This window comes from Macaca mulatta, chromosome 15, assembly GCF_049350105.2.
Source record: "Macaca mulatta isolate MMU2019108-1 chromosome 15, T2T-MMU8v2.0, whole genome shotgun sequence".
Lineage (NCBI taxonomy): Eukaryota > Metazoa > Chordata > Mammalia > Primates > Cercopithecidae > Macaca > Macaca mulatta.
Window position 1 is genome coordinate 125,841,873 of NC_133420.1, and position 26,166 is coordinate 125,868,038.

At 41.1% G+C, this 26,166-nt stretch overlaps 1 protein-coding gene across 1 annotated transcript in view; it reads left to right on the forward strand.

Annotated features, from left to right (window-relative positions):
* The first annotated feature begins 1,042 nt into the window (after positions 1 to 1,042).
* LOC711939 (contactin associated protein like 3) overlaps positions 1,043 to 26,166 on the forward strand; it is a 235,617-nt gene continuing 210,493 nt past the window's right edge. Inside the window, 1 exon segment of the mRNA XM_028835369.2 lies at positions 1,043 to 1,772. Coding sequence (XP_028691202.2) covers positions 1,688 to 1,772 — 85 coding nt within the window. The 5' untranslated portion in view covers positions 1,043 to 1,687.

The window sequence follows — 26,166 nt, forward strand, 5'->3', positions numbered from 1 at the left end:
TATTTTAGTAGAGACGGGGTTTCACCATGTTGGCCAGGAAGGTCTGGAGCGCCTGACCTCGTGATCCGCCCCCCTCAGCCTCCCAAAGTGCTGGGATTACAGGTGTGAGCCACCGCACCCGACCAAGTTCACATTTTTCAAGACTCCTTCTGACGTCTGACAAATTGGTACGATAATAGATTGACATTTGTTGTTTTACTATAGGTCCAATTTAGAAAATGATTTCCATTTTCTCCCTTTCTATCTCACTGAAGGCAACTGATCTGTCAATCAAAACTTTAGATTTATAATTTTTTTCTGTAATAAAAGAGGTGCTATTTACAGAGTTCTTGTGCAAAAGTAGTTTAAGTGAACCCAATTAATAATTCAAGAATGACTTTGTAAGGTGGTTCTTCTATCAGTATTACATTTGAATTCATTTTAATGAAGAAAAAGCCTTTCAAAGTTCTCTTTCCAAAGGGAAGATTAAAAGCTGTGTCTTCGAGACACCACCTAAAAAAGTTAATATCTTTTTTTTTTTTTTTTTGGAATCTTCTGGTGGCGGTAATGTGAGTTTGTCAATCTTTGCCCGTCCTGTGAATTTGAGAAGCAGAGGAAGACAGAAAGAGAAAGGCTCCCCCCACGCCCCCCGCGCCCCACACAACCCGCCGCCCAGCACACAGCAGGCGCACGAGGAGTGCAGTGTTAGCCGCTGCTGAATTGAGCTCCTCATCCTACACTTGCAGGGGGCGCTTCTTTGGACAGAAAACTGGAATACAATGTAAATTTTAGACTTCCACCAAGGCCAGGACTAGGGTGAAGGGACTAACGCACTAGTCTCAGGCGCAACTGTTAAGTAACGCTAATCTTGAATGAATGAAATAGTTTTAAAATTGAATGTAATAGCAAAAAAAAAAAAAAAAAAATCCGTGACAGACAAAATATCAAAACTTTAAATAAAGGCTTGCACTCGCACAACCCGGGCTCAGTGGCTTCGCCCTGCTCCTGGCTCGGTTTCCCAGCTTGGTTCTCTACAAGTCAGAATTCCTAGCAAAATCAAAGTGTGCGCGCGCCCGCCCGAGTACACGCCGCAGAGTTATTTCTGCTTCACCTTCCCTGTTTGAACTCAAGCAGGACAGGATTTTCCTGGGTTCGGTGACTAGCGGAGTGATAAAGCCCGCTGTTCTCCACCTGCAGGCGGAGGCTGACGGCGCGGTCTTTGGTGCGAGCCCGTGCACCGCGGCCGCCCCGCCCCGGTGGGAGGGAGGGACGGAGGGAGCTGCCGGTGTAACGGGAGGAGAGCGCCGGGGGAGCTGGGGCGTCCGTCCCGCTCCCTCGCCTCTTGACTCGCGTGGCCGCCGACCGCCTCCCGCGCCTAGTGTCCGGGACGCGCCCGAACCTGCCGCCTCCGAGCCTGGGGCGGCGCCGCGCGGCCCCGAGCGCTCCCGAAAGCTGCGGTGCGAGTCCGCGGGGCCGACCTCGGAGACGCCTGGGGCCGGGCGCTGCTAGGCGGGAGCGTCTGGAGCGGGGAGGCGAGGCTGGGGCTTCTCCCCGACGGGCGGGGCTGCCAGTGCGTGAGGAAGAGAGCCGGGGACTGGAGAGTGGAGGGAGCAGCGTCGGAGTCGCGCAGCGGACGGGAGTGAGAGCAGGAGCGACGCAGAGCGGCCATCGCCGTGCCCGGGTCGCAGGGCGCCTGGCCCGAGTGAGCATGGCTTCGGCAGCCTGGGCCGTCCTCCAGGTGCTGCTCCTTCTCCCCACTCGCTCTTGGAGCCCTGTAGGAGCAGGAAATCCACGTAAGTACCGCAAATGGTTTAAAAAACTTGCCCTAGGCTATCAGGAAAACTTTGTATTTTTTATTATGGGTAATATTTGGAAGTGGAATTGCAGAACATGTTCCTGAACACAAGGAACCTTAAAAAAATTCTATGGAATTGCAACCCGAAAAAGACGATTTTGTTTACAATAGACTTTCCTCTTGTGGGGTAGTCTAAGATATACCATGCATGTTTTGACTTTTTAATCTATGTATTTGAATATTCATTGAGAAAGTGGACGTTTTCGTAAAACCTGAAAAGAACATCTAAATAAGAGATTAGCCTGCAAATGCTGTCATTTATTCCTTTTTAGGATTGAAACATTTTATAGGAATTAAGTCTAACAGGGAAAAAACTGGCAGACATTACATCATACTGCATCAACTTAGATGTTAGCAGCTTACAGTTTTGCCGACCTTGGCAGCTTCAGAGTTAAGATGCTAATTAACTTCCATGCACTATAGGGACAGAGCGCCTGTAGGCGAAACTAAATTTAAGAACCCCAAATTAATAACCTGCCCTAACTACTAAGGGAATAGCACTTGAACACCCCTGCCTGGAGGCTTGGTTTCTCATAGTAGAAAGTTCTTGCTTAAAGACAAAACTCAGCCAGTCATTTAGGTGATCTTGAAAATTATTCATCTCTGGATGCTAATATTTTACATTATTTAATTTGCCATTGGGTTCCCTGTTTTTTATTTTCCTTAATTTGGTAAACACCTAGGAAGCCTTTATTTCTAGAGTGGGCTATGATTCTGATATAATGATGATATTCCAGACAGTTGAGCAAATTGTAATGTATCCATATTTTATCACACATAAAAATGTTTACATAACATTACATTTTTTTTTTTTTTTGGCTTGGAGTAAATCTCTATCAGGGAGTTGTCTTTCTTTCTTGATTAATCAAACCATGAGACTAGAATTTTTAAAATGTCTTCCTCCTTCTTCTGAAATCACTTTTGTCTTTCAGTGGCATATCCCCACTCTCAACTTCAGCCCCCTCCTACGAAAATCTCCTTTGAAATAAGTTCCAATAAGTGCTAGTGGCCATGTTTGTAAATTTAGATTACTCCAGAATAACCAAGGGTAGCTTCCAGCAGTTCTCCTAAGCTGTCATGAAAAGTTTGCCGTAGCTCAGTGCTGTTCTACCCGTGGGCTCAAGCCTGGGTTCTTCACACACAAGGCACGCACATGGGTTCATGCACTCACTGTGCATCATGATTCAGCTACGCCTTAGTTAAATCCTACACTTGGTGTGCCCCTCCCAAAAACGCACTGGACTCCTTTGGTCAGATGCTGTACCGTGTTTCAGATTCAACTTTAATCTGCTTTTGTGAGAAGGCTTTGTTAATAAAACGTGGTTACTTACATCAAATCAAAATCCTTAGGTCTTGTAACGGAAACTGCTGTTTGGCTTAAATATAAACACATAAATGAGTTACTTATAGAAACGCATGCTAGAGTAATTCACCAACCAACTGGCAAAATACAACAACAAGATAAGTCACTAGAGGTCACTCTTACTATTGAATAAACAGGGCTTCAAAAAGACCTTCCTGGAGAAAAGCAAAGCAATGAAATCTGAGTGAGACCCTGGCACCACCTTTCCTGTTTTTATTACATAGTTGTGATTATTTTTTATTCTCAGGATTAGTTGTATTAATAGTCATTTTGCTTGGAATCCAGTGGAAGGATTACAAAGCCCATAGAAATTAAGCTCTTCTCGTTTACAGTGAACATTCTTCTTGGAGGAGGGGAGGGCAGGGACAGATGTTCCAAATGGACTTAGCACCAGACGGGGCTCTCGCCAGTCGCTGAGTGACACTTAGAATTTCAGTACTACTATTGTGGGTGTTTTCAGTCTTCTTTCGTTGATGAAACTTACTATCCTCATATCTAATAAATTTTACTAATTTTAAATTACCTTTTAGATCAAGTAATTCTTCCAGATAAAACTATGTAACTATAATAATGAGACCACCTTGAATACCAAGAAGAAAGTCAATAAGGACATTGAAAAGTTTCCTTCTCACATAGACACCATGAGTTGCTCACGTTATTCGCAGCTGGTTTTCCAGAAGCACATTGGCCACCCACCAAGGCAGCCTGTTGATGATGGCATGAAATGGCCCTTCATGAGAAGAGCTCTCTAGGCCGGGCACGGTGGCTCATGTCTGTAATCCCAGCACTTTGGGAGGCCGAGGTGGGTGGATCACCTGAGGTCAGGAGTTCAAGACCAGCTTGGCCAACATGGTGAAACCCTGTCTCTACTAAAAATACAAAAAATTAGCCGGGCGTGGTGGCAGGCCCCTGTAATCACAGCTACTCAGTAGGCTGAGGCAGGAGAATCGCTTGAACCCGGGAGATGGAGGTTGCAGTGAGCCGAGATGGCGCCATAGCACTCCAGCCTGGGCAACAAGAGCAAAACGCAAAACTCCGACTCAGGAAAAAAAAAAAAAAAAAAAAAAAAAAGCTCTCTAAACATTTGGCATTTTAGGGATTATGTGCAGTTTATCTGAATGTTATTTGACCCGACAAATACATGGGAAAACTTTGTTAGGAGGATTCTACATGAGGGGAAATGTTTTCCTAACTTCAGTGCCCATAGACTTATTGTTTGTTTGTTTAGACTATTTTGAATCATCCTGCATACGCTTCATCTTTTTGAGGATACAGTATCCAGAAAGGACTGCATTCTTTGCATTTCACGATAGTTACTGTTAATATAAAAGCAATAAATGTTTCACCTGTTTCTTCTTCTGAACTTTTCAGTGGAAGTGGGTATAAAATTCTGAGGACAGACCATAGATTCTTGCATTTTCCTTATGTTGTTTTATCTGTTTATCCTTCACCAAAGGACGGGAACAAAGACTTGAACACATCTCTTCATGTTAAAATCATCCTTGTGACTCTGCTGTTTCTTTCTGAACGTGAAGACATTGTGATGTGGGAGAAAGGGTGTGGGCAAATCTGACTTCCATTGTAGCTTAGATTAATCAATATTTGTGTCTCGTAATAAGAGTTGGATTAGTCACAATTTATCTAAGAGTTATTTTCTGACTCTCAATTTGTCTCCTTGCCTGAGAGTGAGTGAAAGGTCACGTATTGCTCTCATCGAGTCCCTGAAAATAACAGGAAGAATCAAGAGAATGATTGAACTCTGGGCACTGATCCCAGGGATACACAAACAAATGGCTGGACAGATGTTGCAGAAATTCCTGTAATTGGTAAAATGCTGAGTAATAGCCTTTGATGTAACTTTTCAGTGGGTTAATTTATTCATTACTTAGCCTAAAACACTTTTAATTTTAATTGCCTCAATTTTTCCCCTAAATGGTTAGGTTTTTCAAGTTTGCCAGCCAGCCTGGGGAAAGAAGGGTAAGCCTACTATAGAGTGTGTGTGGGTTAGTTAGGAAACTCACTTATGATATAAAATGTGTCAGGAAAGATATCTCACAGAGTATAGGAATAATTATTTTTGTAGATGTTTCGTTTTGGACCTTTTAGTAATACCATTTAAAGAGAGATTCTGCAGATGAGTAACAGACTCTTAATTTTAGTGTCAAATGGTACTCTATAAAAAATGGAGTTCAGGCTTGGTGCAGTGGCTCAAGTCTGTAATCCCAACACTTTGGGAGGCCGAGGCAGGTGGATCACTTGAGGTCAGGAGTTTGAAACCAGCCTGGCCAACATGGTGAAACCCCATCTCTACTAAAAATACAAAAAAATTAGCCAGGCATGGTGGCAGGTGCCTGTGAGGAGGCAGTGAGCTGAGATTGCGCCACTGCACTGCAGCCTGGGTGGCAGAGTGAGACTCTGTCTCAAAAAAAAAAAAAAAAAAAAAAAAGGAGTTCAGATGCCTTTATTCATTTTCACCAAACTCTATACAAATAGTACAGAGCATAAGTAGCCCGTGGAAATGATAATCAATTCCAAGACATTGGTTCAATCATGAAAAAAGAAAAATCCAATTACTGGGTATTCTTCTTCCTCTTCCTCTTCTCTCCTCTTTTTGAACAGTTGAGTCCAAAGTCTTTCAGTTCAGCTTAGGCATCCATGCTGGGTAGTGGGGAGGCCCAGGGCCATGGCGGAGCATTCAGAAACCAGCAGGGTAAGATAAGCATCCACAGCATAGCAAGGATGGGGACCTGGAGAGACAGGAGACAGCACTGGTGGTGACCTATAGCAAGTTGTCAGAGGTTGAGTGGGGTGAGGAAAGCGGCATTCCAGATTGACAGAGACTGAAAAACAAGGCAACTAAATACTATTCTGCATTAAATGCTTGTGTTATAAAAGACATGATTGGGAATTGGTGAAACTTGAACAAGATTGAGAATTAAATATTGGAGCTTTATCCATGATGACTGTGATGATCATATTATGGTTATATAGGAGATCATCTTTGTTGTAGGAAATGCACATTGAAGTATTCAGGGGTGATACAGCATGTTAGCATAGTTCTTCCATGTTTTCTATAAATTTGTTTCAAAGTCAAATGGTTACTTTAAAAAACATTCAAAATTGTGCTTAAAGGAAACATGGACCAATAGAAAAACTCAAAATAAGTAAATGTAGTTAAATTGATGCATTTTATCTCAGAGATGTAGATTAAAAATAAAGAGGCTGAAAAAAATCAAACAATTATTGAGAAATAGCAGTTCATTTATGTATGACTCTAAATCAAACTAGCCTGGATTTCTGAATGAAAAAGGTGTAATTGGCCTTGGGATTGTTCTCCATTCTTTTTGGGAAGTTTATTGCCTAGGACATCTGTATCAGTCTTCAAAGTACTTTTTAAAGCTTGGATGTCGGAACGAACCCTCAGACTGACCGTCGCCTGGTCTGGAATGGGCTTCCGCACCTTTGATGAGACTCTTCACTGGAAGGTTGCTTGCCCCAGGCCGGGTTGCTCCACGTTGTAAGAGCATGTGCGAACGCTTGGTTGTACATGATTGTGCACATGTCCTTTTCCACTTGACATATAAAGCATAGAATTGTTTTAAATGTCATTTGTCAAGGATTTCATATATCTGCTTGATGTGTTGTGATACGGTATAAAAGGAAAGTGTGAAATTCATTACTTATGAGAGCCTTAACAGGCCTACAGTAAATCTATTTTTTGAAAAAAAAATTGGAGTATATGCTTAGCTTTGTTAAAATTTTATAATGAAATGACTACTCTGGTAATAAAAATTTAAAAATACCATAAAGTGGTGGCTAAAAATGATACTGCATGTGTTCCAGTTAATGAACATTTTTGTCATAATAAGAAGAGTGATTGAAACCTAAAAACATTTGAGATTTTAAAACAGTTTTAACCTTATAACTACAGGATTATAATTTAAGTAGCATACCTACTTAATAAGGCAGCAGTTAAAATTATTGCTAAGAATTAAATTACCAAGAGGACATGGTCTAATATGTATTGCCTGGGCTGTGGTTTGAATTACTTTTGATTAAGTATAATCACATTTTTTGAGAGTTTAAAAACAGAGGATATTACTTGCTTCTAATTCACAGATGTGTTTATGAACCACTGGCAATTAAAGCATTTGCAATTGAGGCCTTAAGAAAATTTTAGGTTAAAATCAATATATTGAGTTATGCCTTATAATTCAGTATATGCTTATACTTTATATGCTTTACGGAGTTTTGAATATATAATATATATAATATAATGTTTTTCCAGGAAATATATTTCTTGTAGTTCCTTGACTTACTTTGTAACCAAATCCAATGGAAAAAAGTTATCGAATGTCATGGTTTCTCAGGCAAGTGTAGAGCTAGGGAAATGATATACATACATATTGGGAATCTTTTAAAAGGCTTGGACGTGGTAGCTCAAATCTTCTACAACCTTGAGCTTCAACTTTCTGGCCAGCTCAGATTCTTCACTGTCCTTTTAATGTAAAGTCAATGTTTATGGAACACTAGACCGAAATGGAAGGGTTTCTTTGGAAACTGAGCAAGCAATTGAATTAGTCTTTGTCTTAATGGAGTGATTTGATCTAAAATATTACCTGTCAGTTTTAGATATCTATTCAATCAGAGCTGCCTCCATATGCGCAAATGATACTTTGTCTTGGATTTTGAGATATCTTAGCCCTCAGACAAGCTAATAGAATTTAAGTTGAACCTGGTGTTTTAGGGACAGTTGAATTGTTGGGTGCCCAGGAAAACAGTCACATTTTTCTATAAGTATGTATTTATTTGGCTGGAATGTGGGGGAGGAAGAAGTTATAAGTGAATTAAAAAAAACTCTGTCTCAATGTCACATGTTAAATTAAATAAAATTATGGGCAGAACTACGTGAGTTTATGATTGCTGCCACTGGGAGCAGAGACTATTTACAGCTTACATGTATAACAGAAGGAGGGATTTAAAATACAGTATTATGCCTGCCCTGATACAGTTAACCTCCTCCACCTGCTCCCCACACACATATACACACATGCATATCCTCAGACTATGAAAGAAGGGTGTCTCTCAGACATCCTATCTCTAACCCAGCTTCTAACAGGTCCCTGGAGTCTAGTCTTTTTGAACACAGCAGTGAAGATAAAGATGGGGAAAGGGCTTTGATTTCAAGTCCACTAGATACAATAGATTCCTAATTTAATTTCGAAGACAAATCAATTATTAACACAAATACAAAGAGAACAGTATTTTAAGCAAAGCCTCTGTTGTGGGAGATTACCTTTTAAGGTGTCTCCCAATTAGGTTTCCTATTTTAAATGACTTTTTGAAGAATATATCTGTGTAATAGAAATATATTTGATGATTCTCAACTTTAAGAACTTCACGTTTGCTATAATTAAGATATTTATGAATTTATTGTTAGAAGATTGATAGAAAAAGTAATGCAACATCAAATGGGAAAATAAATATCTATATAATAATATATAGCTGTTCAAATATAGGGTTTATGATTCTTGTGCTAATTTGAACTGCTGTACAACATCAGGAGAAAAGTCCACAGTTGTGTTAAGAAAGCTCTTATAAGCCTATGAAATTTTATAGCACAGGCTGTCACAGAACCTACAATTTACAAACATTTGTAAAAGTTAGGAAAAGTTTTGGGTTCCTCAATAAAAAATGATTTTGCTTAGCTTTAAGAAATCAACTAATTTATCTCTTTTTATTCTCATCCATTAACAATTAAAGGAACCCAAATGGTTTTTAAAAATTATAATAAAACTAAGCTAATATCACATAGATTTTGAGATACTGTGAATAACCATATAAAATAATAATTTGCTATTTTTCATGTATAAAAATAAGCTTAACACGCTTATCAATACATCTTGAACTATAAGAGATTTATTTCAGCAATGTTGCCAAAGGGCAAGCAATGCCTGCTGCCCATAGAAAACTCTGAATTCCCTAAGCTCAGGGCTCCTCACTTGTCATGTAACCCACTGCCTGTGCACACATCCAACTGTGCCCATCCATGTTTCCCCAGAGGACTTGGAGGCAAGGAAATTGATGCAGACATGCTGGTGCTCATATTGTTTGCTATGCTGTAAGTAATACACTCCTTTGCTTTGACCCAGGAATCTTCTGCCGCAACCATGAAACAAACCGTCAGGCTCATTTGTTAGCTCGCAAGTAGGGTAAAATCTCTCTTCATGGTTCTTCACATGTACTTGTCTGTGCAATGGTCGTCGTCTTCATGAATATAATGATAACATGACATAAGTAGTGAGAAGATCTTACCTATAGATAAGCAAACACTGCAATATAAAAATAGCATATGTCATTTCATAAATCACAGTTGACACATTCTAGAGAAGAGATTGGGCAGCCTTCCTTTTTTGGATGGCACAGTTGATTCTACTGTCCTCATTTCTTCCTCTCTTTTCTGGGATATGTGGAAGAATTGCTGTGACAAAGCTCTTCTCCTGGGTGGCCAGGGTTGATTGTCAATTTGTTTTGTTTTTGGCAGGCTAGGCAGATGTCCTCTGCCTCCTTCTTCGTGCCGTGTGACATTCATCCCTTTGATTTTCCTATTGTGTTTTATTTAGTATTTTAGAATACTGCCCACATTCCATTCTGGAAAGTCCGCTGTCCCAGCCAGAGTTTTCTTAGAAAGCTGAGCCTGTGATGGGCATTGGTGCAGGTAGCCTCTTCTGGAAAGTGAGCTCATAAAAGAGGGAAGAATGGAATAGAGAAGAAAAATCCAACAACAGGGGACATCACTGAGCTGGTCACTTCTGTGAGCAACTGGGGCATGAACTCCCTGGGAAGCTCTCAGGAAGCTGGTAGAATGTGTTTCACAGCTGTGCCTCTGAGAGACAGTGGTCGGGGGGGAATGCATTTATCCCGAGTCCTGTCCAGGGATTCAGCACTGCCCTTGGGGCACTGATTCCTGGCTCTCAGGAGAGGAATATGAATGAATGGGTTGCGACTGGGTGTCTGCAGGCATCGCAGAGGCCAAGAGACAAAAAGAGAACTCGAACACTTAACTTCTTAGGAGTAACTTCCTAAGAACGCTTAGGAAGGCGCTGCCACATTACACTGTGTGGAGCCCGTTAGCCCAGCACTGGCCAGAGTAAAAGGAGAGCCAAGAAGTATGAGGCAGGGCAGAGGAGGTGACCTGCCACAGTGTAGTTGATAACCACAGGGCGCCTGTCTACAGAATGAGTCCATGTATTTATTCAGTTTTAACACATTTACGTTAAGGAAGCAAGTTTTGCCTTCATGCTGATTTCATGGTTACATTTTTCAATATTAGATTCAAACTCCTAAGAAAAGCACACCAGCATCTTCAGTTTTTCTCCTCGGCTTTTCTGAGTGACTAATTCCCTTCCGCATTTGTCCTGCCCCCATGGTACTGTCTTCCCTCAGCCAGGTATGTAACATTTTTCCTATCACCGTGTCTTTGCATATTTTTTTTCCTGAAAAATCCACAATACCTTTTCCCTAATTTCTCTTGGAATACTGCAAACCAAACTGTATGATGCCTTTCCTGACCACACTTCCTCACTTTCATTACTCTTTTAATGGAAAATCCACAATAGGTACCTTTATGTGCCTCTCTTATTACACTGGGCTTATTGTATAGCAGTAGCTTTTGCATATATCACTGTCACATGACTGTGATATAATTGAGAGGTATTTTGTATCACCAGCACCTAGCACCATGCCCAGAATATGATCAGTAGTCAATATCTATAGAATGTGAATAAATGGGTGGCTAGCTCAGATTCATGGAAACACAGGGAATGATGAGACTGAAGTAATGAGTCAGCAGAGTTATAGCATTCAGGGTAGTATTATAAAAATAAAACTGAGAAGCCAACTTTGACCTAAAATCCCCTTTACTTTTACAGTTGGCATTTTGAATTCAAATATAGGTATTTATCACCTACAACTATCGTTTACCATTTAATTAAACTCAAACTGCATTCCAACCTGTCAGAGTAAGGTGGACCCAGATTCTCTTTTTTAACCACCACTACCCAAATTTCCTTTATAGGCTCTGTGTGAGAGAAATAGAATGAATAGGATACACATAGGAGATTTACTGTAAAGAACTGGCTCGTGTGGTTATGGAGCCTGGGAAATCTCATCTGTGGGGTGAGCTGGCAGGCTGGAGATTGAAGGAGAGTTGACGTTCTGTTTGAAGGCCGACAGGCCAGAAGAGCTGCTGCTGCAGATGAATTCTAGAGAATTCTCTCTTTTCTGGTGGTGGTAGGGGGTCAGTATTTTTGTTCCATCCAGGCCTTCAGCTGATTGGTTGAGGCCCACCCACGTATGGAGGGCAGTGTGTTTTACTCGACCAATTAAATGGTTAATCTCCTCCCAAAACACCCTCGTAGAAGCATCCAGAATAATGTTTGACCAAATATCTGGGACCCCTGGCCTAGTCAAATTGACACATGAAATTACCCATCACATCATCTGTACTTTTGATTAATCAAATTGCCTTTACAAGGAGACAGCTAATAAGTCAGCAAACAAACCGAACGCCGGTGCTGGAGCTGCGCTTTTCGGCCCGTTGCTCAGGCATTTCCTCTCCCGGGATCGCCTCATGTCTCAGACCTCCGCGGCACCTCAGAGGCCACCTCCTTCCTTTTAGTGCTTCCACCCAGAACTTCTCTCATTATTCTGTGAAATAGGTGTTGAGACTAGAAGACAAACTCCTTTTGAATTTGTAAAGAAAAAGTAACATTTTCTTATATCTGCGTCGCTCATCGTGGGCTGCAATCCCTTCTTGTCAGCATTTGTTTTGTATTTTACCATCTAAAGAGTTCCCTTTTCAGGTGGTGGGAACCTGAGAAAAATTGTCTATTTTCTTTAAAAAAAATTTTTTTTTAATACCTTAAGTTCTAGGGTACATGTGCACAATGTGCAGGTTTGTCACATACGTATACATGTGCTGTGTTGGTGTGCTGCACCCATTAACTCGTCATTTACATTAGGTATATCTCCTAATGCTATCCCTCCCCACCCCCCCGACCCCATGACAGGCCCCAGTGTGTGATGATCCCCTTCCTGTGTCCAAGTGTTCTCATTGTTCAGTTCCCACCTATGAGTGAGAACATGCGGTTTTTGGTTTTCTGTCCTTGCGATAGTTTGCTCAGAATGATTCTTTCAGCTTTATCCAAGTCCCTACAAAGGACATGAACTCAACCTTTTTTATGGCTGCATGGTATTCTATGGTATATATGTGCCCCATTTTCTTAATCCATTCTATCATTGATGGACACTTGGGTTGGTTCCAAGTCTTTGCTATTGTGAATAGTGCCACGATAAACATACATGTGCATGTGTCTTTATAACAGCATGATTTATAATCCTTTGGTTATATACCCAGTAATGGGATGGCTAGGTCAAATGGTATTTCTAGTTCTAGATCCTTGAGGAATCGCCACACTGTCTTCCACAATGGTTGAACTAGTTTGCAGTCCCACCAACAGTGTAAAAGTGTTCCTATTTCTCCACATCCTCTCCAGCACCTGTTGTTTCCTGACTTTTTAATGATTGCCATTCTAACTGGTGTGAGATGGTATCTCATTGTGGTTTTGATTTGCATTTCTCTGATGGTCAGTAATGAGCATTTTTTCATGTGTCTGTTGGCTGCATAAATGTCTTCTTTTCAGAAGTGTCTGTTCATATCCTTTGCCCAGTTTTTGATGGGGTCGTTTGATTTTTCTAAATTTGTTTTGAGTTCTTTGTATATTCTGGATATTAGTCCTTTGTCAGATGGGTAAATTGTAAAAATTTTCTCCCATTCTGTAGGTTGCCTGTTCACTCTGATGGTAGTTTCTTTTGCTGTGCAGAAGCTCTTTAATTAGCTCCCATTTGTCAATTTTGACTTTTGTTGCCATTGCTTTTGGTGTTTTAGTCATGAAGTCCTTGCCCATGTCTATGTCCTGAATGGTATTGCGTAGGTTTTTTTCTAGGGTTTTTATGGTTTTAGGTCTGACATTTAAGTCTTTCATCCATCTTGAATTAATTTTTGTATAAGGTGTAAGGAAGGGATCTAGTTTCAGCTTTCTACATATGGCTAGCCAGTTTTCCCAGCACCATTTATTAAATAGGAAATCCTTTCCCCATATCTTGTTTTTGTCAGGTTTGTCCAAGATCAGATGGTTGTAAATGTGTGGTGTTATTTCTGAGGCCTCTGTTCTGTTCCATTGGTTTATATCTCTGTTTTGGTACCAGTACCATGCTGTTTGGTTACTGTAGCCTTGTAGTATAGGTTGAAGTCAGGTGGCATGATGCCTCCAGCTTTGTTCTTTTGGCTTAGGATTGTCTTGGCAGTGTGGGGTCTTTTTTGGTTCCATATGAACTTTAAAGTAGTTTTTTCCAGTTCTGTGGAGAAAGTCATTAGTAGCTTGATGGGGATGGCATTGAATCTATAAATTACCTTGAGCAGTATGATATCGTGATATCATAAGAGCAATATCACGATATTGATTCTTCCTATCCGTGAGCATGGAATGTTCTTCCATTTGTTTGTGTCCTCTTTTATTTCACTGAGCAGTGGTTTGTAGTTCTCCTTGAAGAGGTCCTTCACATCCCTTGTAAGTTGGATTCCTAGGTATTTTATTCTCTTTGAAGCAATTGTGAAAGGGTGTTCACTCATGATTTGGCTCTCTGTCTGTTATTGATGTATAGGAATGCCTGTGATTTTTGCACATTAATTTTGTATCCTGAGACTTTGCGGAAGTTGCTTATCAGCTTAAGGAGATTTTGGGCTGAGACAGTGGGGTTTTCTAAATATACAATTGTGTCATCTGCAAACAGGGACAATTTGACTACTTCTTTTCCTAATTGAATACCCTTTATTTCTTTCTCCTGCCTGAATGTCCTGGCCAGAACTTCCAACACTGTGTTGAATAGGAGTGGTGAGAGAGGGTATCCCTGTCTTGTGCCAGTTTTCAAAGGGAATGCTTCCAGTTTTCGTCCATTCAGTATGATATTGGCTATGTGTTTGTCATAAATAACTCATTATTTTGCCATACGTCCCATCAATACCTAGTTTATTGAGAGTTTTTAGCATGAAGGGCTGTTGAATTTTGTTGCAGGCCTTTTCTGCATGTATTGAGATAATCATGTGGTTTTTGTCTTTGGTTCTGTTTGTATGATGGATTACATTTATTGATTCGTGTACGTTGAACCAGCCTTGCATCCCAGGGATGAAGCCAACTTGATCATGGTGGATAAGCTTTTTGATGTGCTGCTAGATTCGGTTTGCCAGTATTTTATTGAGGATTTTTGCATCAGTGTTCATCAGGGATATTGGTCTAAAATTCTGTTTTTTTGTTGTGTCTCTGCCGGGCTTTGGTATCAGCATGATGTTGGCCTCATAAAATGAGTAAGGGAGGATTCCCTCTTTTTCTGTTGATTGGAATAGTTTCAGAAGGAATGGTATCAACTCCTCTTTGTACCTCTGGTAGAATTTGCCTGTGAGTCCATCTGGTCTTGGACTTTTTTTGGTTGGTAGGCTCTTAATTATTGCCTCAATTGCAGAGCCAATTATTGGTCTATTCGGGGATCCAGCTTCTTCCTCGTTTAGTCTTGGGAGAGTGTAAGTGTCCAGGAAATTATCCATTTCTTCTAGGTTTTCTAGTTTATTTGCATAGAGGTGTTTATAGTACTCTCTGATGGTAGTTTGTGTTTCTGTGGGATCAGTGGTAATATCCCCTTTATCATTTTGTATTGCGTCTATTTGATTCTTCTCTCTTGCTTATTAGTCTTGCTAGCGGTCTATGAATTTTGTTGATCTTTTCAAAAAAACAGCTCCTGGATTTATTGATTTTTTGAAGGGTTTTTTGTGTCTCTATCTCCTTCAGTTCTGCTCTGATCTTAGTTATTTCTTGCCTTCTGCTAGCTTTGAATGTGTTTGCTCTTGCTTCTCTAGTACTTTTAATTGTGATGTTAGGGTGTCAATTTTAGATCTTTCCTACTTTTTCTTGTGGGCATTTAGTGTTATAAATTTCCCTGTACACACTGCTTTAAATGTGTCCCAGAGATTCTGGTATGTTGTGTCTTTGTTCTCATTGGTTTCAAAGAACATCTTTATTTCTGCCTTTATTTTGTTATGTACCCAGTAGTCATTCAAAAGCAGGTGTTCAGTTTCCATGTAGTTGAGCGGTTTTGAGTGAGTTTCTTAATCCTGAGTTCTAGTTTGATTGCACTGTGGTCTTGAGAGAGAGTTTGTTTTAATTTCTGTTCTTTTACATTTGCCGAGGAGTACTTTACTTCCAACTATGTGGTCAATTTTGGAATAAGTGTGATGTGGTGCTGAGAAGAATGTATATGCTGTTAATTTGTGGCTGAGAGTTCTGTAGATGTCTATTAGGTCCGCTTGGTGCAGAGCTGAGTTCAATTCCTGGATATCCTTGTTAACTTTCTGTCTCATTGATCTGTCTGATGTTGACAGTGGTGTGTTAAAGTCTCCCATTATTATTGTGTGGGAGTCTAAGTCTCTTTGTAGGTTTCTACGGACTTGCTTTATGAATTTGAGTGCTCCTGTATTGGGTGCGTATATATTTAAGATAGTTAGCTCTTCTTGTTGAATTGATCCCTTTACCATTATGTAATGGCCTTCTTTGTCTCTTTTGATCTTGGTTGGTTTAAAGTCTGTTTTATCAGAGACTTAAGATTGCAACCCCTGCTTTTTTTTTATTTTCCATTTGCTTGGTAGACCTTCCTCCATCCCTTTATTTTAAGCCTATGTGTGTCTCTGCACGTGAGATGGATCTCCTGAATGCAGCACACTGACAGGTCATGACTCTCTCTCCAGTTTGCCAGTCTGTGTCTTTTAATTGGAGCATTTAGTCCATTTACATTTATGGTTAATATTGTTATGTGTGAACTTCGATCCTGTCATTATGATGTTAGCTGGTTATTTTGCTCATTAGTTGATGCAGTTTCTTCCTAGTATCACTGGTCTTTACAATTTGGCATGTTTTTGCAGTGGCTGGTACTGGTTGTTCCTTTCCATGTTTAGTGCTTCCTTCAGGATCTCTTGTAAGGCAGGCCTGGTGGTGACAAAATCTCTAAGCATTTGCTTGTCTGTAAAGGATTTTATTTCTCCTTCACTTATGAAGCTTAGTTTGGCTGGATGTGAAATTCTGGTTTGAAAATTCTTTTCTTTAAGAATGTTGAATGTTGGCCCCCACTCTCTTCTGGCTTGTACAGTTTCTGCCGAGAGATCCACTGTTAGTCTGATTGGCTTCCCTTTGTGGGTAACCCGACCTTTCTCTCTGGCTGCCCTTAATATTTTTTCCTTCATTTCAACTTTGGTGAATCTGACAATTATGTGTCTTGGAGTTGCTCTTCTTGAGCAGTATCTTTGTGGCATTCTCTGTATTTCCTGAATTTGAATGTTGGCCTGCCTTGTTAGGTTGGGGAAGTTCTCCTGGATAATATCCTGAAGAGCGTTTTCCAAGTTGGTTCTGTTCTCCCCGTCACTTTCGGGTACCACAATCAGATGTAGATTTGGTCTTTTCATATAGTCCCATATTTGTTGGAGACTTTGTTCGTTTCTTTTCACTCTTTTTTCTCTAAACTTCTCTTCTCATTTCATTTTATTCATTTGATCTTCAGTCACTGATATCCTTTCTTCCCCTTGATCGAATCGGCTACTGAAGCTTGTGCATGCGTCATATAGTTCTTGTGCCATGGTTTTCAGCTCCATCAGGCCATTTAAGGTCTTCTCTACACTGTTTATTCTAGTTAGCCATTCATCTTATCTTTTTTCAAGGTTTTTAGCTTCTTTGTGATGGGTTCAAACATCCTCCTTTAGCTCGGAGAAGTTTGTTATTACCGATTGTCTGACGCCACCTTCTCTCAACTCGTCAAAGTCATTATCAGTCCAGCTTTGTTCCATTGCTGGTGAGGAGCTGTGTTCCTTTGGAGGAGAAGAGGTGCTCTGATTTTTAGAATTTTCAGCTTTTCTGCTCTGGTTTCTCTCCATTTTTGTGGTTTTATCTACCTTTGGTCTTTGATGATGGTGATGTCCAGATGGGGTTTTGGTGTGGATGTCCTTTCTGTTTGTTAGTTTTCCTTCTGACGGTCAGGACCCTCAGCTGCAGATCTGTTGGAGTTTGCTGGAGGACCCTGTTTGCCTGGGTATCACCAGCAGAGGCTGCAGAACAGCAAATATTGCAGAATGGCAAATGTTGCTGCCTGATCCTTCCTCTGGAAGCTTTGTCTCAGAGGGGCACCTGGCTGTATGAGTTGTCAGTTGGCCCCTACTGGGAGGTGTCTCCCAGTTAGGCTACTCGGGGGTCAGGGACCCACTTGAGGAGGCAGTCTTTCTGTTCTCAGATCTCAGACTCCGTGCTGGGAGAACCACTACTGTCTTCAAAGCTCATTTGGAAATGCAGAAATCACCTGTCTTCTGTGTCACTCACCTTGGGAGCTGTAGACTGGAGCTGTTCGTGTTTGGCCATCTTGGAACTGGACCTGTCTTTCTATTTTCTTATCCTTATGAGCTTTGTCAAAAGAATGCAGCTTCTTCTGGTTTCTCTTATGAGTGTAAAAAAAATCTCTGATTGCATTTAGCAATTTTTGCAAGTCTTAATTTGTTCCGGGGTTTAATTCACTTTGCTTTGTATTGCCTCCTTTTAATGTTCCTTTTCATTATAAGTATTCTTTTTTTTTTTTTTTTCTGATATGGAGTCTTGCTCTGTCACCCAGGCTGGAGTGCAGTGGTGTGATCTTGGCTCACTGCAACCTCTGCCTCTCGGGTTCAAGCAATTCTCCTGCCTCAGCCTCCCAAGTAGCTGGGATTGCATTCGCCGGCTACCATGTCTAGCTAATTTTTGTATTTTTACTAGAGATGGTGTTTTACCATGTTGGCCTGCCTGGTCTCAAACTCCTGACCTTGTGATCTGCCCACCTCGTCCTCCCAAAGTGCTGAGATTACAGGCATGAGCCTCTGTGCCCGGCCTCATTGTAAATATTCTTTCTTTGGTTACTTTGCCCATTTCTCTCTTCTTCAGTGGAATTTTTTCTTCTGGATTTCATCTGGGTAGCTTTTCACATTTGATGACCGATGTTGTCCTCAATCATAACAACAGTGTCTCTTTGTATAGTGGTTGCTCGGAGGTCTACAAGGTAGTATTAGGTAACATTTCCCATTGTGTTCTAAATACGCGTATCTTTTTAAGTTAAAAAATTGAAGTTGAAGCTGCCTCTAAAGTCCCACACATAGCTTGAAATAATAGAGTTAAAATTCAGACATAAAACATATTGCCGTGGGATAATGCCTGCTGTTTTCCTAAAGTTTTGAAATTATCTGTTTGAGGTCTCAAGTGAACATTTATCTATTGTCTTGGGCACAATAAATTCTAAGATGTTCTGGTTATTTTCTCAAGGATTCTGACACTGCCCCCTTACTAACCGTGTTAGAGCCAAGTACAGAGTAGTGAACAAGATCTGATAATTTGCAGGTTTATTACTTTGGGCTGAAAAAAATCTAGCTGATGTCAGTGGTCTTGCTGGGATCTCTCTTCAGAATGCAATGGGAGTGCATCTCTTAACTCTTACTTCAGTATCACTGAAGTTCTCTTTCTTCAGCACCCAGATACTCTGTAGCCTGCTCTGGCCTGTGAGGTCATGAGGTCCCTTTAAGATGTTATTAGTTTAACACAGTCTTCTTTCCATCTCTCTGTAACATGTCTTGGGAAGAAGCCGTATCCTTGTCATACCTTATATTCTCATTCAGACCCCAATTCTGTCAACTCTCAGAGATGCATAGAAAGAATTATTAGTGTTTTTAATTTCTGTGGTTACGAAGTAGGTGTAGATATTGACAGGGTACATGAGATGCTTTGATACAGGCTTGTAATGTGAAATAAGCACATCATGGAGAATGGAGTGTCGTCCCCTCAAGTATTTATCCTTTGAGTTGCACACTATCTAATTACACTCTTTAAGTTATTTAAAAATGTACAATTAAGTCATTATTGACTATAGTCACCTTGTTGTGCTATCAAATACTGGGTCTTCTTCATTTTTTTCTATTTTTTGTACCCATGGAAAAATCATTTACTGCTCTTTATTAACAGCCCATCTTTGTCACTTACATTCCCATAGCTGTGGATACGTTCATAATAACAATTGTTAGTTATAACATCTCTACATGATTTTCTTTTTAAATTGTATGCACCTGTGTTGTTGTATGTTTTCTCTGTCGTGTCTGATGTCTTTCTGCAGGACTTAATTTTGTTACTTGGTTTCCTCTCTTTCTACTTAGCAGTAAGTCTCAGAAAAAATAGGTTCATCTTATTCTCATATTATGTACTTTTATCTTTAGCCAAAAATCTGTAGTTTAAAAATAGGTATTCAGTTTATCACAGAAGTATAATTTAACTACATAGCAAGAAATTTAGAAATAAACAAAAAGAAAGAGAACAAGACCATCTATCCAACTTCCTCAGGGACAAGGAGCTGATCTACGTTGAATCCCTTCTGTGTTTCTGGAGCTGTGTTTGTTGGATTTAACACCCATTGTCTCATCTTAACCCAGCAGGTCTTTTTGTCCATTATCTTCTCATATGTAGATTTTCCATCCCATCTCCTACATCTCTCCACATGTCTAAATAGTCCTTGTGTTTATTGTAAAGTAGATCATCAAATTAAGATGCTTACATTTATGTAATCTTGGCCGGGCATGGTGGCTTACACCTGTAATCCCAGCATTTTGAGAGGCTGAGGCAGGCGGATCACGAGGTCAGGAGATTGAGACCTTCTTGGCTAACATGGTGAAACCCCGTGTCTACTAAAAATACAAAAAATAATTAGCTGGGCATGGTGGCAGACACCTGTAGTCCCAGCTACTCGGGAGGCTGAGGCGGGGGAATGGCGTGAACCTGGGAGGTGGAGCTTGCAGTAAGCCAAGGTCGCACCACTGCACTCCAGCCTGGGCGACAGAGCGAGACTCCGTCCAAAAAAAAAAAATATATGTAAAGTTACCTCTTGCTCTTCATTTGTGTTGTGTCTTTTGTAGTTCTCATAGAATAAAGTCCTCGATCCTGCTATGTTAAAATTGGTACGCTGTTGTTATAACTTGATATTTGTAGTGCCGTAAGTCATTTGAAAACACCAGTGTCAGGAGGTATTCAGTGTTCCTATACTAGGTTTTCTTTAACAAGTCAAAATGACATCTGGAAAGAGAGACAAAATGTAACCCCTATCTCCTACCCTCTTCTGTTCCTACCCAGTAATTTATAGAATTTAAACCTGTTCCCCTGTGTCTTCGTCCAAGCCTCATCTGTTCCCACAGGTAGACTGTAGGAATTGTCTGTCACGTCCCAGGAACCAGACACTCATCAGCTGGTCATGCCAGTGTCTCTTCCTCACCCCAGAATCATCAGTCAGCAAGCAAGGCTCCTCGCTGGGGAGTGAGGTTCTCCTGTACCCTCTCACCCCATCTGCCGCTGCACGTGGCTGCTGTGTGGCTCCCCGTGAGTGAGGTGCTGCTCCTTCTCCAGAGGTGTAATTCATTTTCCATGAGACAGACCTCAGTATTTCAGAAGAGTAAACCTTACTGTGGCCTTCACACATGTGAGAAGACTTCAGAGCAGAGACAAAATGTGAGTTGAGCCCCGAAGATAATAAATGATGAGAACTCGCAGACAGGAGGGGCTGCAGTGTCATCGGGTGAGCAGTCAAGGAGCGTTGGTGCCTGCATCCTACATTCAGGAAACAGTGAGAAGACCACTCCGATTAAAGGAGGAAGCGCATCTGAGAAATGTGTAGGGGATTCTGCTGTAGTGCAGAAAGGAAGGAAACAGATGGTGGAGGGAACTGAATGCCAGGACCTGAAATTTGAATTTCACGACAGGTGCAGTGGGGATCCATTGGAGCTGGTTGATATGGCTGTTTGTGTGACTTGCACTCAGCAATAGTTTAAAACCGTTTCTGCTATGGTGATATGTCAGGTGTGTGTGTGTGTGCAGCTGGGGACAATCAATAAGTAAACACTGGCTATAAGGTTTGGTTAGGTTGTTAACATGAGGACCTAGAGTGAGATGATGATAATGATAATGGAAAAGCTGCCATATACACACAAAAAGCACATAATCCTTGGCAATATGTTGGCTGTAGAGGGAAGATAAGGGTGGGGGCTCAGGACAGTGTACTTATTGAGCATTTTTCAGTTGCAGGTGACCAAAATCTCAAATCAAATAGGCCTGAACAATAAAGGGAATCAGAGTGTCTTGATTCAAGCCAGGCTGCATTTAGGTAATCAGATTCTTTCATCAGCAGTCTGCCTCTTTCCTTCTTGCACATGGGCAGCTCTGTCTATGCCGTGCCTTCAGGCACACCGTTTAGCATCTTAGAAGCGTGACTGTTTTTCTTTATGTCTGTTCTTAGCAATGTTCAGTTCTACATATATTATGCCTTTATTTGTTTATTCTACTCAGTAGGATAAGCTTTACAGGAGCAAAGACTTTTTCTGTTGTTTATGGTTATATCCTCAGAACATAGGGGAACACCTGGCACAGTACAGATTTTCAACAACTATTTGTTGAATGAATGAATGGGTATTTCTCCCAGGAATTCAAGCCGAAAGTCCCAGGTTCTGCTGTCATTCCTTCAGCGTGGGCTTCCTGACCATCCCAGAACCAGTCGTTTCCAGTGGGACAGGCATGGCGTTCAGTTGCCAGGCCTGAGTCGTGTCCCTGTGCTGGCCCCAGGTGGTAGAGTGAGCCCCCTTCATACCCTATGGAGTGAGATGTAGGGAAGGCAGTGACTGAAGATAATCGAATGGAGATTAAGACCATGTAAAACAGAAGTTTTTATGTGGAAGAAAGTAGATTTTTACACTGACCATCGCTGCTTATGTTCACTGTGTGTAAAGTGTGCTTTTCTGAAGCATTCCCTTTAGATAGCAATGCATGGATCAATTCAGATCCATAACAAGATGGACTTCCAGTACCTGCTAAATAAAGGCTTTATGGAACTCATTAAGACAATGTTAAGGTACATTAAGAACTCAAATGACAGGTGGTAAAATGGGAAGAATGGAATAGCGCTGTATCCAGATGAACATCCAGACGGGGCCCGCAGAAGGTATGGGCACCGCCTTCCCTGTTTGTGATTCGATTCCCGAGGCCGTCCTCCGCACTGACTCAATGTGTGGAACCAGAGAGAAGCCTGCTGTGGAGTTAGTGAATTTGACCTAATCGAGACAGTCTGAGGAAGGACAGGAATCTTTTTTTTTTTTTTTTTTAGAATATATAAGTTTTCTATATCTCTGTGATAACACAGTAACCAACTGTTGAACTCTTTACTAGTAGGCTTTGTGTTTTTCTGATAATTTGAAGCTGGTTAAGGTGCTGTCCTCTCATATTAGCAGTTCTGTGGCCCCTTCCCCTCTCCTTCCATCCTTAGGTTCCACCGACACAGTGATTAGCTCCTTTCACAGTAAGGAGCAAGTGCAGCCGCCGAGCACGGGCAGAGCCACAGCCTGGCAGAGTGGTTTAGCGTCTCGAAGCCCTTCTCCGAACGAATTATGTATCTTTGCGGTTCAAAGTGGATGTTAATCCTATTTTCAATGGAACTCTCCTGCATTTCCCCTAAAATATCAAATATGCAATTCCATATAAACAGTGTATTCATTTCCTATGGCCCTTGTGAAAAATGACCACTAACTGGCAGATTAAAACAACAGGATTTATTCTGTCATAGTCTGGAGACCAGAAGTTCCGCATCAGTATCCGTAGTCCAAAATCAAGATGGGCCGCACTCCCTAAGGAGGATCTAGGGGGAATTCCATTCTTTGTTTCTTCCGGCTTCCTGTGGTTGCCCGCATGCCTCGCCTTGTGGGTCCCTCATTCTGGCCTCTGCCTCCATCTCCACACCCTCTTCTCTTTTGTGTGGGGCTCTGTTCATCCTCACCTTTATCTCTCTTACAAGGACAGTTCTGATGGTATTTAAGACTCAGCCAGATAATTCAAGATAATTTCCTCAACTTAGGGTCTGTGATCACATCTGGAGAACCTTACCTTCTAAAGTAACCTTCACAGGGTCCCGGGATTGGGGCATAGACACATCTTTGGGAGCCACTGTCAGCCTGTCCTAACACACGGTAAGATTCATCTCTGATAAAGGCATTCAACCACAAGTGCAGTGTGGTTTGATCCTTTTTTTTTTTTTTTTTTTTTTTGAGACGGAGTCTCGCTCTGTTGCCCAGGCTGGAGTGCAGTGGCGCGATCTTGGCTCACTGCAAGCTCCGCCTCCCGGGTTCACGCCATTCTCCTGCCTCAGCCTCCCGAGTAGCTGGGACTACAGGCGCCCGCCACCGCGCCCGGCTAATTTTTTGTATTTTTAGTAGAGACGGGGTTTCACCGTGGTCTCGATCTCCTGACCTTGTGATCCGCCCGCCTCGGCCTCCCAAAGTGCTGGGATTACAGGCGTGAGCCACCGCGCCCGGCCTGTTTGATCTTTTAATAAAGTCCTTTAAGTAATACTATAATGAATTCAGAGCTCCATCTGGAGATGCCAGAAGATGTCGTTATTTGAACGTAAAGCTCCTCCCCATGGGGTCAGTTGTCTCCCCGCCTTTCAGCTTTTCCTGTTTCCTCTGCAGATACGGACAAAACCTGTACGTGTATCATCCATGCATTCTTTTTTTTTTTTCTTCATTCTTATCATCAGATCCCAAAGCAACAAATTGCTGTTTGAAAATGCATGGTTTATGTTTATCTTTTCCAGAAGCACTTTTATGCACATCTCTACCCTAGTAGTGTTTGCTCTTTCAGAGGCTGGTTTTGTTCCTAAGCGATTAAGATGCTTCCCTATGTTTTGGAATAAATAGTAGTATCTAAGTGTTTTGCTCTTCTGTTTATTTCCTATAACAGATGTTTACACATCTCCCTCCCATGTTAGATTCTGGACTTCTTGAACCTAGAACCATGTCTCTCTTTATGCCCCATGATGCTTTCCACATGGTAGGTGCTCAATACACTTTTATTAAATAAGTGCAAGAATTAATATACTCAAATGAAATGCTGTTTTGAAAAGTGTATCATCTCTGTCTTAGGTAAGGGCAATTCCTCAAATTTATTTTTTAATCATTTCATATTCATGTCGTAAAAATTGTCTTATATGAGCAGATCTGTGAATGCAATGTTGATTTGTATACAGGAAGCCCATAGGCTAATTTTAATCTTCTGCTGTCTTTCATGAATATAATACTAAGAAATGGTTTCTGTCCCAAATCCTTCATAGGTAGCATGCTGGGAATCACAAAGCATGCTGGGAATACTTGTCAAGGAGAGGTGGGAAGCTAAGAGTGATGCCAGGCAGGGGTCAGGGGACAAATCAAGACCATAGAGTGGGGAGGGAGGAACCTAGGCAGAGCTAATCACCGAGACTAAATCAACAAGCCTAGGAAAGTGCAATGAGCCTAAAACTCTCTGGTCTGCCATGCATCTTCAAGGTTGTTACTTGAGGTGGCTGCATGAAAGGTAGCAGGTGGATTCCCCTATGGGTTTATCTCTACCTCTCTCTCAGCCATTGTTGAGCCTTCACCTGAGTCACCACCTCATACTGTGTTTATTCTCTGCATTTTCCAAATGCTTTTCTTCTTCAAACCTGCAAGTTTTAGTATGAATCCAGCTGCTACCCAGTTCAGCACATGTGATTTTTAAGGAAGTCCACCATTTTTGAACAGATATAAAATAACCCTGAATAAAACATTTTATATCATTTTCAACCATGATCTTCTAGGAGAACAATAATGTAAAATTCACCTGTGTAGCAATGAATCTCTGCCTTTAGATGGTGAGAATAAATATGAAATAATCAATACGTGTAACAGCACATTAAGACGCTGGAACCATCTATATTGAGCCAAGCACATGGAAATATAGTGAATCTTAACCAGATTTCCAAATAAGCTGAGGAAGAGGGAGATCCATCCCCTGTAACACTTGTGGGGTGCCCACCGTATTTTCGTCTCTACATCTCAGTAGTGTACAATTCTTTCTAGGAAGAAAGTGTTCACAGAATTCAAAATGATAGGGAAAAAACAATAAACTTAGGTACTGGATATGTTCTTTTATTTTATAAAATTTATTGCCTTTTTTTTTTTTTTAAAGACGGAGTCTCGTTCTGTTGCCCAGGCTGGAGTGTAGTGGCACCATCTCGGCTCACTGCAACCTCTGCCCTCCGGGTTCAAGCGATTCTCCTGCTTCAGCCTCCTGGGTAGCTGTGACTACAGGCACATGCCACCACACCCAGCTAATTTTTTGTATTTTTAGTAGAGACGGGGTTTTTACCGTATTAGCCAGGATGGTCTCAATCTCTTGACCTTGTGATCCACCTGCTTCAGCCTCCCAAAGTACTGAGATTACAGGTATGAGCCACCATGTCCGAATTTATTGCCTTTCTAAAGGGCAAGATTTATTCAAGCCTGTGCCAGATATTTTCTTCATTACAAGGTGACTCTTTGGCAAACACATGCTATTGACTCTTGAATTTTCCAAAGGCGAAATGGAAAATTTCAGTAATTTTGTTTCCAGCTGTCTTTACAGATTTATATTTGAACCTTAATCCTATTGGAAATCATCTGAAACTCATGAAACACACAATTGGAAAATTAATTAGGGAGAAACCAAGGGAAAGAATAGCAATATTATCTATTACACCTATTTAGAACATTCTCTTGAGATCTGATTATTATTTTTATTAGAGATGTGAATCTGTGATAACAGCTCTAGGCCTCTTGTGTTTGGACTTTAATAAATTGTACTCTGCTAGCTTAGGAAGATTAAGTTTAATTAAATTTATTGGTTAATAATTCTCTTTTACATAGTAAATATTCAGGTGAAGTTTATTGAGCATGTGCTATCTTTCAGATTCTGTGCTAGGTATAGCGCCCACAAAGTTGGGAAAG